General features: G+C 42.4%; 1 protein-coding gene across 1 annotated transcript in view; it reads right to left on the bottom strand.

Moving 5' to 3' along the window:
* The window catches only part of itfg1 (integrin alpha FG-GAP repeat containing 1), a 331,482-nt gene that overhangs the window by 258,542 nt on the left and 57,930 nt on the right, over window positions 1-15,010 (bottom strand). The window contains exon 6 of the mRNA XM_070898049.1: window positions 9,187-9,281. Within this exon, the coding sequence (XP_070754150.1) occupies window positions 9,187-9,281 (95 nt within the window). The remainder of the gene's footprint in view (window positions 1-9,186; window positions 9,282-15,010) is intronic.

The following is a 15,010-nucleotide window of genomic DNA, read 5'->3' as shown; positions in this document are numbered from 1 at the left end:
AAAAATAAATAAATAAATAAATAATTTTTAAAAAAAAAGTTACGCCAACATTTTGAAAAGACCGCCGGGGAGCAAACCACCCACGTGCATTGCCGAGAAAACCGCCAGGGTCTAAGTTTTGCCTCAACGGAAGCCCATACACATCGCCGAGGAAAGCGCCCACGAAAAGCTGCCTAAAACAGGGCGGTAGGTGAGTACCCTGCAAAGAAAGGTAAGTTAAAGGTTTTTTAATAACTATTTTTAAAATTCTAAAACAGTGATTACGTTAAAAAGTGTCTCGAGAGTGTTTTATAGCTTTTTATTTTTTTGTTTAAGTGAAAAAATATTTTTTGAATTTTCCCCCCTCCCTAGGCCCAACCGCAGCCTCAGACTAAATTTTAAGTACTTACTGTCCATTCCGGTTAAGAACCGCCGAGAATATTGATGCAAGATCCATTTTCTCACCAGGCGATAATTTTTACCCTTATTATGGAAACTTTCGCCAGCGTTAGTTGCAGAACGTTAGCGGTGTTTCTGGGTGGCAATTGGGCGATGAGGAGTTTTATGGAAAGTCTAGCCCATGGTGTTGGTGTGGGGTGGTGCCAACCTGGCGCATCATGTGGCAGCCATTTGGATGTACAGCTTAAAGTTAACTAAATCTGGCTATGATGAGGCCAACCCTGGCCTCCTGGAAAGCAAAATAAGAAATAGGATCAGGAGTGGGCCAGACGAGCCTACTCTGCCATTCAATAAGATCATGGTTGATTTGATCTTGGCCTCAATTCCACTTTACTGCCTGTCCCCCATAACTCTCGAGTCCCCTATAGTTCCAGAATCTGTCTATCTCAGCCTTGAATATATTCAATGACTCAGCATCCACAGCTCTCTGGGGTAGAGAATTCCAAAGATTCACAACCCTCTGCGAGAAGAAATTCCTCCTCATCTCAGTCCTAAATGAGCGACCACTTATTCTGAAACCCCTCAGAATCGTATAATTTCAATAAGATCACCTCTCATTCTTCTAAACTCCAATGAGTACAGGCCCAACCTGCTCAACCTTTCCTCATAAGACAACCCCTTCATCCCAGGAATCAGCGTACTTCTCTGAACTGCCTCCAATGCAAGTATATCCCTCCTTAAATAAGGAGACCGAAACTGTACGCAGTGCTCTAGGTGTGGTCTCACCAACGCCCTGTACAGTTCTATCAAGACTTCCTTACTTTTATACTCCATCCCCCTTGCAATAAAGGCCAACATTTCATTTGCCTTCCTACTTGCTGTATCTGCATGCTAATGTTTTGTGTTTCATGTACGAGGACACCCAGATCCCTCTGTACCGCAGCATTCTGTAGTCCCTCTCCATTTAAATAATACTTTGCTTTCTATTCTTCCGACCAAAGTGGATAATCTCACATTTTCCCACATTATATGCCATCTGCCAAATTTTTACCCACTCACTTAACCTATCTATATCCCTTTGCAGACTATTTGCATTCTCCTCACAACTTGCTTGCCCACCTATCTTTGTATCATCAGAAAATTTGGCAATAATACACTCGTTCCCTTCATCCAAGTCATTAATATAGATTATAAATAGTTGATGCCCCAACACTGATCCCTGTGGCACCCCACTAGTTAGTTTGCCAACCTGAAAACGACCCATTTATCCCTGACTCCCTGTTTTCTGTTAGTTAGCCAATCCTGTAGCCATGCTCATCATCACCATCATAGGTAGTCCCTCAGGATCGAGGATGACTTGCTTCCACACTAAAATGAGTACTCAGGTGACTGAAGAACTCATTTTAAATGGTGGAATACACCTGTGTGTGAATTCTTTTAACATGGGGTGACCGTTGCACCGCAGCCATCACACGGGCTTGACGGAGCAAAGTCTTGCTCCAGTGGCAAGGGGTTCCAAGACGACTGGAGACCAGGCTCTGCCGCATGTGCCAATACATACACACAAACTCAAACATATTCCTGCTGTCCTCCTTCTCACAGGACCTCTCTCTATGTGGAATTCATAGTACGCAATGTGAGCCTCACGACCTCACAGCCTTGCTATTGGCCCGCGCTGTGCCTTCCCTTGGTCTTGTCCATGCTGCTCCACCTCTGGGCTCCGACCTCTCCACTCTTCCATGCCTCGTCTTGCTCAACTCTCCACTGCGATACACGCTGGCCCTTCCCGGCCCCTCGCCGGTCCCCCGCCTGTCCCTCCCGGCCCCCCGCCAGTCCCGTTGCCGGTCCCTTCCGGGTCCCTCCCGGCCCCCCGCGGCCCGTCCCTTCAGCCCCCGACCGGTCCCCCCCCCGGCCTCTGCAACTCGCCGCTTCTGACCTCCGCATTGTTGATTCTGCTGCTGCAGTGGCTAGCTTTTTTTTGATTTGCTCACAGCTCCAGCCCCGCACTGCAAACTGCTCCTCTGACTATCCCACGAAGTCGGGAGTTTTTGATTTGCCCACAGCTCCAGCTTCGCGCTCCAAACTGCTCCTCCAAAACAGACTTGCTAATATATTACATCACCATGAGCTCTTATCTTGTGTAGTAACCTTTTATGTGGCATCATATCGAATGCCTTTTGGAAATCCAAATACACTACATTTATTGGTTTCCTTTTACCCACCCTGCTCGTTACATCCTCAAAGAACTCTAATAAATTTGTCAAACACAATTTCCCTTTCATAAAATCATGCTGTCTCTGCTTGATTGCAATATGATTTTCTAAATGCCCTGCTACTACTTCCTTAATAATGGATTCCAGCATTTTCCCCATGACAGATGTTAGGCTAACTGGCCTATAGTTTCCTGCTTTCGGTCACCCTCTATTTTTAAATAAGGGTGTTAACATTTGCAGTTTTCCAACCTGCTGGGACCTTTCCAGAATCTAAGGAATTTTGGAAGAATACAACCAATGCAGCCATTATCTCTGCAGCCACTACTTTTAAGACCCTAGGATGCAGGCCATCATGTCCAAGGGACTTGTCAGCCTTTAGTCCCATTCGTTTGCCTAGTACTTTGTCTCTAGTGATAATGATTGTTTTAATTTCCTCCCTCTCTTTTGCTCCCTGATTTTTTGCTATTATTGGGATGCTTGTTATTGTCTTCTACTGTGAAGATAGACACAAAATATTTGTCCAAAGTCCCTGCCATTTCCTTATTTCCCATTAGTAATTCACTCGTCCCATCCGCTAAGTGACCAATGTTTACTTTAGCTACTCTCTTTCTTTTTATATACTTGTAGAAGCTCTTACTGTCTGTTTTTATATTTTGTTAGTTTATGCTCAATCTATTTTCTCCCTCTATTATTTTTTCAGTCATCCTTTGAAATTCCCAATCTTCAAGCCTACCATTAATCTTCACAACACTGTATGCCTTTTCTTTCAATTTGATACTATCCGTAACTTCCTTAGTTAGCCACGGATGGTTTATCCTTCTCGTAAACTTTCTTTCTCACTGGAATATATCTGTTGAGAATTCTGAAATATCTCCTTAAATATCTGCCACTGCTCATCTACCATCTTACCTTTTAATCTATTTTCCCAGTTCACTTTAGCCAACTGTGTTTTCATACCTTTGTAATTGTTTTTATTTTAGGTTTAAGACACTAGTTTCAGACCCAAGTTTCTCACTCTCAAACGGAGTATGAAATTCTATCATGTTATGATCACTCTTCCCAAGAGGATCCTTTAGTATGAGATCATTAATTAATCCTGTCTCATTACACATTACCAGATCTAAAATAGCCTGATCCCTGATTGGTTCCACAACATATTGTTCTAAGAAATTGTGCCAAATACACTCTATGAACTCATCCTCAAGACTATCTTTGCCAATTTGATTTGCCCAATCTATATGAAGATTAAAGTCGCAGTATTATTGCAGTACCTCTCTTACAAGCCCCCATTATTTCTTGATTTATACTCTGTCCTGCAGTATAGCTACTGTTAGGGGGCCTATAGACTACTCCCACCAGCGACATATTTCCCTTGCTATTTCTTATCTCCATCCAAACTGATTCTACATCTTGACCTTCTGAGCCAAGATCATTTCTCACTACTGTACTGATCTCATCCTTTATTAACAGAGCTACTCCACCTCCTTTTCCTTTCTGCCTATCCTTCCGAAATGTCAAGTACCCCTGAATATTCAGTTCCTAGCCTTGGTCACCTTGCAACCAGGGCTATGCAATGCTATCACACCATACCCATTTATTTCTACTTGTGCCGTCAACTCAACTATCTTGTTACGAATGCTGCGTGCATTCAGATAAAGAGCCTTTAATTTTGTCTTTTTACCATTACTGTTTTTCCCTACTCTGACCCGATTTGCTGGTGCACTCTTATGTTTGTACGCTCTGTCCCTTTCTGTCACAGTCTGGTTATCATTATCTAGATCGCTACCGCTACCCTACACTATTGCTTTGTCCTTTCTCTTTAACTTTCTAAATTTCCCCTCACCTGACCCTTCTGCGCCCCCCCCCCGCCCCACCCATTTTATAGTTTAAAGCCCAATATAAAGCCCTAGTTATTTGATGCCAGTACGCTGGTCCCAGCCCGGTTTAACTGGAGCCCAGTGGAACAGCACCCTCTTTCCCCAGTACTGGTGCCAGTTCCCCATGAATTGAAACCCCTTCTTCTCACACCACTCTTTGAGCCATGCATTTAAACACTCTGATCTGCTTGTCCCTATGTCAATTTGCGCGTGGCTCAGGTCGTAATCCAGAGATTATTACCCTCGAGGTTCTGCTTATTAATTATGGACTCTAGCTCCTCAAGCTCCCTCAGCAGAACCTCTTTCTTAGTTCTACCTATGTCATTGGTTCCTACATGGACAATGACAACTGGATCCTCCCGCTCCAAGTTGTTCTCCAGCTGCGAGGAGATATCCTTAACCCTGGCACCGGGCAAGCAACACAACCTCCAGAACTCCCTGTTGTGACTGCAGAGAACAGTATCTATCCATCTGACTACACTATCCCCGACCACATTCCTTCCTTCTCCCTCCACTTGGCCGGCTCCCTGTACCATAGTGCCATGGTCAGTTTTCTCATCCTCCCTGCAGTTCTTTTTCCTCATCCATACAGGTAGCAAGTACCTCGTACCTTTTGGACATGGTCAAGGACCGAGGCTCCTCCATTGCAATATCCTGGGTCCCCATACCTTCCTGATTCGTAGTCACATCCTCGTGTCCCTGACCACAGACTGCTGTCTGGAGCAAAGTGTCCAGATAACTCTCCCCCTCACTGATGCATCGCAATGTCTGCAGTTCTTACTCCAGCTCAACAATTCTGTGCCAAAGTTCCTCGAGATGCAGACTTACAGCAGATGTGGTTGCTCAGAATCGCGATGCTCTCTGCCAACTCCCACATGCTGCAGTTACGTCACACCATCTGCCCTGCCAACTCGAACCTTGTTTTATTAATTAATTAATTTGTAAAAGCTTTTATTATTATATGGTCAGGTGCTGATGCCCTCTGTCCTGTGCAGCATCAGATGATTGCGGAGAAGGTTGGTGTTGTTGGTGCTGCTGGTGTGCCTAGTGCTTCAGGGGCTCATCGTGATCCGATTCTGAGGACCAAGGTGAGACAGTATAAACGGCCCCCATGTTGATAGAATAGATGGTAGGTGAAGTACAGATGACAGAAGCATTCTGTGAATGGTGAGAGAGTTCTTCCAATGAGTTGAGACTGGATGGAGACTTTGCTAAACAGACTTGCAGCCTGCAGACTCTGTGCTAGAAATGGACTGAGCAACAGCTTCTGCCTGAGGAAAGTGATCATCTATCAGTTGAGAGGTTTTACTGTACATTTGATGCTGTCAAGTGAGCAGCTGGAGCAATGGCCACGGAGCTCCCACTTCAGGTTGACAGACATGCTTCCCGAGCAATGCTGTTGTTGTGGCCATGCAGTTAAATTTAAAAAGCAAGTTAAAAAAGCCTGTTAAGGGTCTGACAACTAGCTGTTAATCATCTCAATTAGGTCAACTGCTGCTGTTGGTCAGGTTGGCTTCGCAATGACAGATGCGCCTGTGGGTTAGGGTTAGGGTGACCCGCTGTCAAAAACAACTTTCCCACCCGTCCTGCCACCGTTCACACCCACTACTATCCTGGAAAATTCCAGCAATTATGTTTCTGATATTGCCATTGTTGAACTGAAGATGTAATTCATCCAGGACTTGGTGTCAAACAGGCAGTTGTGCAACATGATGATAATGAAGGAGTCAAGGGTGGATGCAGAAAGAATAAATTATGATTTGGGTTTTTGCACTTGCGCTGCATCTTCAAAAAGCCTCCTACTATAAATGTAGCATAAATTACAGCAGTTTCCAATCTTCCAGTGCCAATTACTCACGTGAAAATGCACACATTAGAATGCATAAACAACATAAATCAGGCTTTTTTGAACATCTCTCTCAACAAAATGTCACTGTAGTTAATTTAGATTGCCTGTAGATGTTCTGTTGAACATGGCTATGCATACAAGTGATTTATTTCAACGCAGCCTTGATGCTTTCAAACGTTTGGAAACGCAGGAGATAAAGGAGGATTTAGAAAGCAACAACTGAACTTGCTATGAATTTATTTCTCAACTTGTGCAACAATCACAGCTTTGTGATTTCTGCACTGTTTCACGGCAACAAATCTCAATGGAAATCTTGGCAAGCACTTAAGCAAAATGTTCAGTCTTCTAACATTGGAGGCAATTTAACTGTTCTCTCTCCCAAAAGCCAATTAATACCAGTTAGGCGGAATATCAGAAACCAACGACTTATCCCATTACTATATGGCCTTACTGCCACGAAAGTCTAATTATAATTATGTTAAAATATAGAGGTCTACACCTAAAAGTGCACTTACACCTAAATAACAGGAATACTTTTAATTTCCTGATAACAGATCATATTACACTGATATGCCCTCAATCACATCAAAAATTATTTCAGCCGACGAGCATCGAGACAGGGAAATGAATGCCTTTAAAACCATCTGGAAGAATGCAACAGTTGCTGCTAGTATAGGGTTCAAGTCCCTTGAATTTTATTTCCTTTCATGCAAGTGCAAAGTATGATCAGAACTGCATCATAAATCTGCTAATCGCAAAGACTTTGTTTGAAAACAAAAAAAGTTCATGCAAATTATTTTGTCCTGCCTGCAGATTTATTTGGTGCAGAACAAATGCTGCTTCATCTGCCTACCAAAAGTAAACCACAGTAACTACCTCAAATAGATATCTAATATTTAAGCTTCCATCGCTCAACAAATAAAAACTACATATACCTACAGTTAACACAACACAAGCTGGTATACTGTGTTTTTTTTAATATTCTTCCTCCTTTTTCCATTAATTTTCTCTATTTCTCTCCTGGAATCAAAGGCTTGTTGCTGGGATACGAATTCATAGGTGGTCATCCTCTGGGACATATTGTAAGTGACTATTCTTTACTCAAGAGCCTTGGCAGTAAGTGCTGGCAGTTAACTTGACTGAAGGGGAGCCAAACTTTATCTGGTCTTCACTCAACATTCACTTCCAGTGAGGATCACTGGATTAGCATGTAACAGGAATCTTGGCTGGTTTTCCCTTTCCTAACCTAGGGGTGCTGAGACCAACTGCAGAACCCCTACTGCATCTCCATCCAAGATCTAACGCAGCAGAGTTTTAAACAGCAAGTAAAACAAAACGTTAAAAAAAAATCAATGACAAATCAATCATTAAGTGCGCTATCAACTTATTCCATTTTAAGATTGCTCGCGTGCCAATGGCTACTTTTCAGGAAAGATATCTTATCTATTAAAAAGTGCATTAAATCTTGACAGCATTATGATGAACTGCTTAGCACAGTGTGGCTATAACACTGCATATCTGTAAAACTAATATTGCAGTGAATGGGCAACTTGCTAAATTGGTCCACGCTAACTGTGAACATGATTTCTATTTGTACATTTTTTTTTTAAGCATTGTTCCCTTTTTGATAAAATAAAAAAACATTCTTCAGCATGTCAAGATCCTGACCGATTCAGCCTCTATATCTCATCTGACCCTCGGAACTGCCAACCCAAACCCAACCACTCTGCACAACTTGGCATCTCTATCCTGCCTGACTCCAATCCCAACAACCTCCTCAACACCAACCTGACTTGGGATCCACCCACCCAACTGACCCAAATTAGTGATGCAATGGTCAGACTCCACAATATCACTCCGTCCTTCAGCCCCACTTATCCTGCACTTTGATTGCCAAGGAATGTGATGTACGAATTTTTGGTGCAGATTCCTCACTACTTGGTCATGGGAAGAGACCATGACAGATCACAAAATCTAGATCATTCCATCTCCCAAAGAAAGAATCATAGAATTATATAAATTTACAGCACAGAAGGAGGCCATTTCAGCCCATCAAGTCCGCTCCGGCTGACAAAGAGCTATCCAGCCTAATCCCACTTTCCAGCTCTTGGTCCATAGCCCTGTAAGTTATACCATTCCAAGTACGTTTTAAATATGATCAGAGTTTCTGCCTTTACCATCTTTTCAGGCCATGAGTACCAGGCTCCTACCACCCTCTAGGTGAAAATAAGTTCTCCTCAACTCTCCTCTAATCCTTCTATTAATTACTTTAAACCTATGTCACCTGATCATTGACCTCTCGGCTATGGGAAATAGGTCTTTCCTATCCACTATCTACGCTCCTCGTAATTTTATAAGCCTCAATTAAGTCTCCCCTCAGTCTCCTCTACACCAAAAGAAAACAACCCCACCCTATCAAGTCTTTCCTCATAGCTAAAATTCTCCAGTCCTGGCAACATCCTTGTAAATCTCCTCTGTACCCTCTCTAGTGCAATCACATCTTTTCTGTAATGTGTTGACCAGAACTGTATGCAATACTCTCGCTGTGGCCTAACTAGTATTTTATACAGTTCAAGCATAAACTCCCTGCTCTTGTATCTGCTGAAAAGTAGAACAGCAGGATTTGTAGAAATTTTGCAAAGAGTTACAGGTACACGAGCAACATTACATAATTTCTATTAAAAAGATCCTAATGTATTACAGCAAATGTATATACATTTAACATGTTTCATACTGAGCAACGTCTCCTGCATCATTAAACATTTCTATTAGACTCTACACCATTAAACCTTTTTTCCATGAAATATTATGCCATTACAACTCTTGCATTATTTTTCTTTTGCTTATCTGGAGTTTTTATGAAACATACCTGCAGTGAAGTCTTTATTCAGGTCAATGAAAGCATGCGAATGAGGTACATGCATTTCAATATCAGCATCCAAAGCAGGATACCAGGTTTGATTTCTGAAAAAGAAAAATCACAATGTTCAAGGTTATGACATTACTTCATCTGTCTAGAGATGTGTGTGAATCAGCAGTGAAAAAACAGAATAGGAAACTAATATTAGTCATTTAAAATAATAGCTTCAGTCTTCATTTGTGTTTTTCTATTTTGTTTGAGTTAATGAGATAAGAGACAAAATACTTATGGACTGTTTCAAGAATGCATATTGGGCAGTTCTCAGCATAACCATTTTGAAAGCATCTGAGTGACAACAGGAAGTTAGCTGCTATGTTTAATGATATACTCATAAATTAAACACACATCCCACCAATGGCGCAACACATTACCACAATAGATGTAGACTGCACCCAGAATTCAGGTTTCACATATTCCTTGCTGGAAGTCTGGTGATGCTTGTGCAGTGCCTGGGGGTGGGTGAGGGGGGGGGGGGGGGTGGTGAGGAGTTAGAGGGGGAGTTACTGAAACCAAGTGAATTTCTACGCTTGTAATTATTTTGATGATTTTCTTTTTTACGTTCCTCATCTGCCAAATTTTACTTTCGGGGTTTATATGGAGTAGGTGAGAGGCTGTCAGGGCCGCTCGATGTTGCAGAATTTTGTTTGGACAACTGTGATTTGTTTGGGCGCTATAGTATTGAGGGGAAATTGAAATTCTGAAGCAATGCTTTCCATAATATGATTTACAAGCAAACACTAATTTTCTCTTCCTCTCATTACCCTTCTCGCTTCTGTGCACCTCTCTCTCCCTCTCCCTCCTGCCCACATCTTTACCCCTCCCATATCGCTCCACTGCCTCCTCACCCTCTCTATTCTTCCCTCTTCATCTCTTGTATTAAAAGTTAGGATTTCTGTCTTAGAGGTGCAAGCAATTAGCATTGACCCTTTTTGCCTGTCATCAAAAGACAATTGACATAAATTTTTTGAAAGTTAAATATATATTAAATGAAGACCCGCTCTCTCCCTCAACTCCTTTTTCCCCCTCAGCTGAATTTGCTTTCTGAAATTTATAGAACACAAAACAAAAGCTACACCTAGAAATGGCACTTAGAAGCAGCACGAGAATGTGTTTTAAAAAAATAAAGTCACATGTAGGCACCCAGGAGAACAAAGAATAGGTTGATTTTGTGCTCTTTGGAATTCATGGTCTTAAAACAGAATGTGTACCAACTTTGGTTCTGTCTTCACGAAGGAAGACACAAATAATCTTCCGGAAATACTAGAGGACCAAGGGTCTAGTGAAAAGGAAGAACTGAAAGAAATCCTTATTAGGCGTGAAATTGTGTTGGGGAAATTGATGGGATTGAAGGCTGATAAATCCCCGGGGCCTGATAGTCTGCACCCCAGAGTACTTAAGGAAGTGGCCCTAGAAATAGTGGATGCATTGATGATCATTTTCCAACAGTCTATCGACTCTGGATCAGTTCCTATGGACTGGAGGGTAGCTAATGTAACACCACTTTTTTAAAAAAGGGAAAGAGAAAATGGGTAATTATAGACTGGTTAGCCCGACATCAATAGTGGGGAAAATGTTGGAATCAATTATTAAAGATGAAATAGCAGCGCATTTGGAAAGCAGTGACAGGATCGGTCCAATTCAGCATGGATTTATGAAAGGGAAATCATGCTTGACAAATCTTCTGGAATTTTTTGAGGATGTAACTAGTGGAGTGGACAAGAGAGAACCAGTAGTTGTGGTGTATTTGGACTTTCAAAAGGCTTTTGACAAGGTCCCACACAAGAGATTGGTGTGCAAAATTAAAGCACATGGTATTGGGGGTAATGTACTGACATGGATAGAGAATTGATTGGAAGACAGGAAGCAAAGAGTCGGGATAAATGGGTCTTTTTCAGAATGGCAGGCAGTGACAAGTAGGGTGCCACAGGGCTCAGTGCTGCGACCCCAGCTATTTACAATATACATTAATGATTTAGGTGAAGGAATTGAGTGTAATATCTCCAAGTTTGTGGATGACACTAAACTGGGTGGCGGTGTGAGCTGTGAGGAGGATGCTAAGAGGCTGCAGAGTGACTTGGACAGGTTAGGTGAGTGGGAAAATGCATGGCAGATGCAGTATAATGTGGATAAATGTGAGGTTATCCACTTTGGGGGCAAAAATACAAAGGCAGAATATTATCTGAATGGCGGCAGATTAGAAAAAGGGGAGGTGCAACGAGACCTGGGTGTAATGGTACATCAGTCATTGAAAGTTGGCATGCAGGTACAGCAGCCGGTGAAGAAGGCAAATGGTATGTTGGCCTTCATAGCGAGGGGATTTGAGTATAGGAGCAGGGAGATCTTACTGCAGTTGTACAGAGCCTTGGTGAGGCCTCACCTGGAATATTGTGTTCAGTTTTGGTCTCGTAATCTGAGGAAGGACGTTCTTGCTATTGAGGGAGTGCAGCAAAGGTTCACCAGACTGATTCCCAGGATGGCAGGACTGACATATGAGGAGAGACTGGATCGAATGGGCCTGTATTCACTGGAGTTTAGAAGGATGAGAGGGGATCTCATAGAAACATATAAAATTCTGACGGGACTGGCCAGATTAGATGCTGGAAGAATGTTCCCGATGTTGGGGAAGTTCAGAACCAAGGGACACAGTCTAAGGATAAGGGGTAAGCCATTTAGGATTGAGATGAGGAGAAACTTCTTCATTCAGAGAGTTGTTAACTTGTGGAATTCGCTACCACAGAGAGTTGTTGATGCCAGTTCATTGGATATATTCAAGAGGGAGTTAGATATGGCCCTTATGGCTAAAGGGATCAAGGGGTATGGAGTGAAAGCAGGAAAGGGGTACTGAGGTGAATGATCAGCCATGATCTTATTAAATGGTAGTGCAGGCTCAAAGGGCCGAATGGCCTACTCCTGCACCTATTTTCTATGGTGTTGTTAGTCACGAAGGTTAAAGTATTAGGGAAAGTGTGTATTTATGTGATGCTGAAGTCTCCACTCAGGTGACGATGCACATGTAAGGGCAAAGAAGGCTGATATGTTGTCATGTGGTAAGATGGGTGGTGGTTTGAGGAAATGTCCCTTTATTTTAAAGAGATGGAGATGGGGGTAAAGGCTCTGGTGTCAAAGGTAGATTTTTCCACAGAGGAGAAGACCAGAAATTATTTGTGCTGCGATGGCTCTTGTAGTAAGTGCTACCTAAGTGTCCTTTGCTCCACTCTGTGATGCTCCTCCTTCTACATTATAATGGCAAAGAAGAGTATGCCCATACCTGCTTTTGAAAATCCCGGAGTGTGGGTAGAAATCTGTATTCAAAGTTTCCAGATTCTTCTGCATTAGAAACACCTCACTACTACTTGTATCAGCTGGTCTTAGCAGCTGCAGCGCCTCATAAATCTCAGTTTAAGTTACCTAGATTTGTTCCCTAACCACTGACTCCATCCCTCTCCCTAGCATCAATCTGAGGGTGAACAAGACTGTTCGCAACCTAGGTGTCATATTTGATCCTGGAATGAGTTTCCAGCCACATATCTGTGGCATAACTAAAATCGCCTTTTTCACCTAGGTAATATTGCCCACCTACGCCCCTGCCTCAACTCTTCTGCGGCTGAAACCCTCATTCATGCCATTGTTACCTCTAGACATGACAATTCCAACTCACTCCTGGCTGGCCTCCCATATTCTACACAACGTAAATTTGAGGTCATCCAAAACTCGGCAGCCCATATCCTAACTCGTACCAAGTCACCCATCACCCCTGTGCTTTCTGACCTACATTGGCTCCCGGTTAAACAACGCCTCGATTTCAAAATTCTCATCCTTGTTTACAAATCACTCCATGGCCTTGCCCCTCCCTATCTCGGTCATCTTTTTCAGCCTCACAGATGTTTGCGCTCCTCAAATTCTGCCTTCTTGAATATCCCACATTATAACTGCTCAACCATCAGTGGCTGTGCCTTCAGCTGTTTGGGCTCTAAGCTCTGAAACTCCCTCCCTAAACCTCTCTATCCTCCTTGACACTCCTTAAAACCTACCTCTGTTACCAAGCTTTTGGTCATTTTCCTTAATTTCTCTTGTGTGGCTCGGTGTCAAATTTATCTGTTTTATCTTGGGATGTTTTGCTACGTTAAAGGCGCTATATAAATAAAAGTTGTTATTATTGTTAGTAGAAACCCCGGAAACCCGCAGCTGCTATGTTACCAGCTCTTTCTCTTGACATATGTCAAGGAGGCCACTGGGGACACAACAGACAGGTCGCGATAAGTTTAAAAGAACACAAGAAAACTCCGAGGAAGCGTTCCAAAGATGCACAAGTAGCAGAAATGGCTTCTACCTGAAGTACCTTGCTTAAAAAAAAAAGCAAGCTTTTTATACACCACTAATACGCTGAAAGTAATGAGGAAAATCCTAGCCCTGTAATGTTTAGCAGTCCTTGAGCAGGGGCAGAAGGTCGGAGGTTTACCAACATTAGGGCGGTCCTTAGCAAGGGTTTTGTGATTGGCTCTTGGTCAATAAGTAAATACTATATGTAAATATACAGAGAGGGTAATCTCTCTCTCTCTCTCTCTCTCTCTCACACCAGGACCGAGAATGAACCGGACCGGGAGAATGGGGACTGAACCAGCAAGCCCTTCGGGTGGGGCTGGAGGTAAGTTGCTGCTATGTATTTTTCAATTCTTTTAGTGTGTCCGGCCATCTGCTGCACCGATTTCCATACCTGCGCCAATTTCCTTAACTCTCCGGAAGGTTTTTCTGGAGAAGCCACATACACTGGCCTAAGCAGAACTGGAGTAACTGTCAGCTGGCCAAGCTTCCCTAAATGGCCAGAACTGGTGCAGGTGGCTGGTTATGCTCCCTTTGGCTGAAAAAAAAACTGACCTGAGTTACACTGGTGCAAAGTGATTGGGAAATCTGCGGTTTTTCCAACTTAGGCCAAAAAGAGCAGTCTGCTCCAAAAAACGGCACAAATCACTGGGGAAAATTGAGCCCTAAATTAGTGGAAATAACACTGTGGATGAGTATAACTCTAGTACTTCCAAAGCTCTGCAGACTATCAAATTCCTGCAACTGGAATTATGGTAGACCATAGTTTTTACTCTTCAGCAACAGAGAAACCAAATAGCACTGACAGAAATTAGATTTCTACAACAATATGGTCCTATTAAATATTTTTTACATCACAAAGTAAGCGGTAATTTATTATAATTGTTACTCAATTTGTTTTGTTAATCAATCCACTTTTTAGGAAGATTGGAGAAGCACATATGGTGGCATGACTGACATTACATTATCCCGTTCATACTGTAAGGAGTTTCATTGTTATGATCCTCTGGACCATACTATCATCTGACTAGATATTGGATAGAAAAGGTAAACTGATCATCATGGACTTCGGATCCACTTGCGGAGATACACAGAACTAGAGGCAATATCTAGTGCGCACCCAAAATTTGCAGCAATTACCATCAAAGTTGAAATCTTTTAAATAAATTTAGTAAGAAAATGAATGCTATTCATGAAGACATCCTTGTTTCAGGGGCAGTTTTAAGCCATGAGATTGTAGGAACATATGCTTATCAAACTGTTCTAATTGCTGCACAAAAAAGTCAACAGCTGGAATGTAATCTTTCTTCCTAGATGGAAGCCAAACCCAATGGAGACATTAATGGTGTAAGTGAATACCCATAACAATCACATTGATTTTAAAATATTTTATCCCAGAGGAAGTTGACTTAAACTTTCATTTAATTTCATAGGCAATTAAGGTACATTTCCT

Source organism: Pristiophorus japonicus, chromosome 13 (genome assembly GCF_044704955.1).
Source record: "Pristiophorus japonicus isolate sPriJap1 chromosome 13, sPriJap1.hap1, whole genome shotgun sequence".
Classification (NCBI taxonomy): Eukaryota; Metazoa; Chordata; class Chondrichthyes; family Pristiophoridae; genus Pristiophorus; species Pristiophorus japonicus.
Note: the sequence above shows the minus strand (reverse complement) of the source record. Positions and strands in the feature narration are given on the sequence as shown.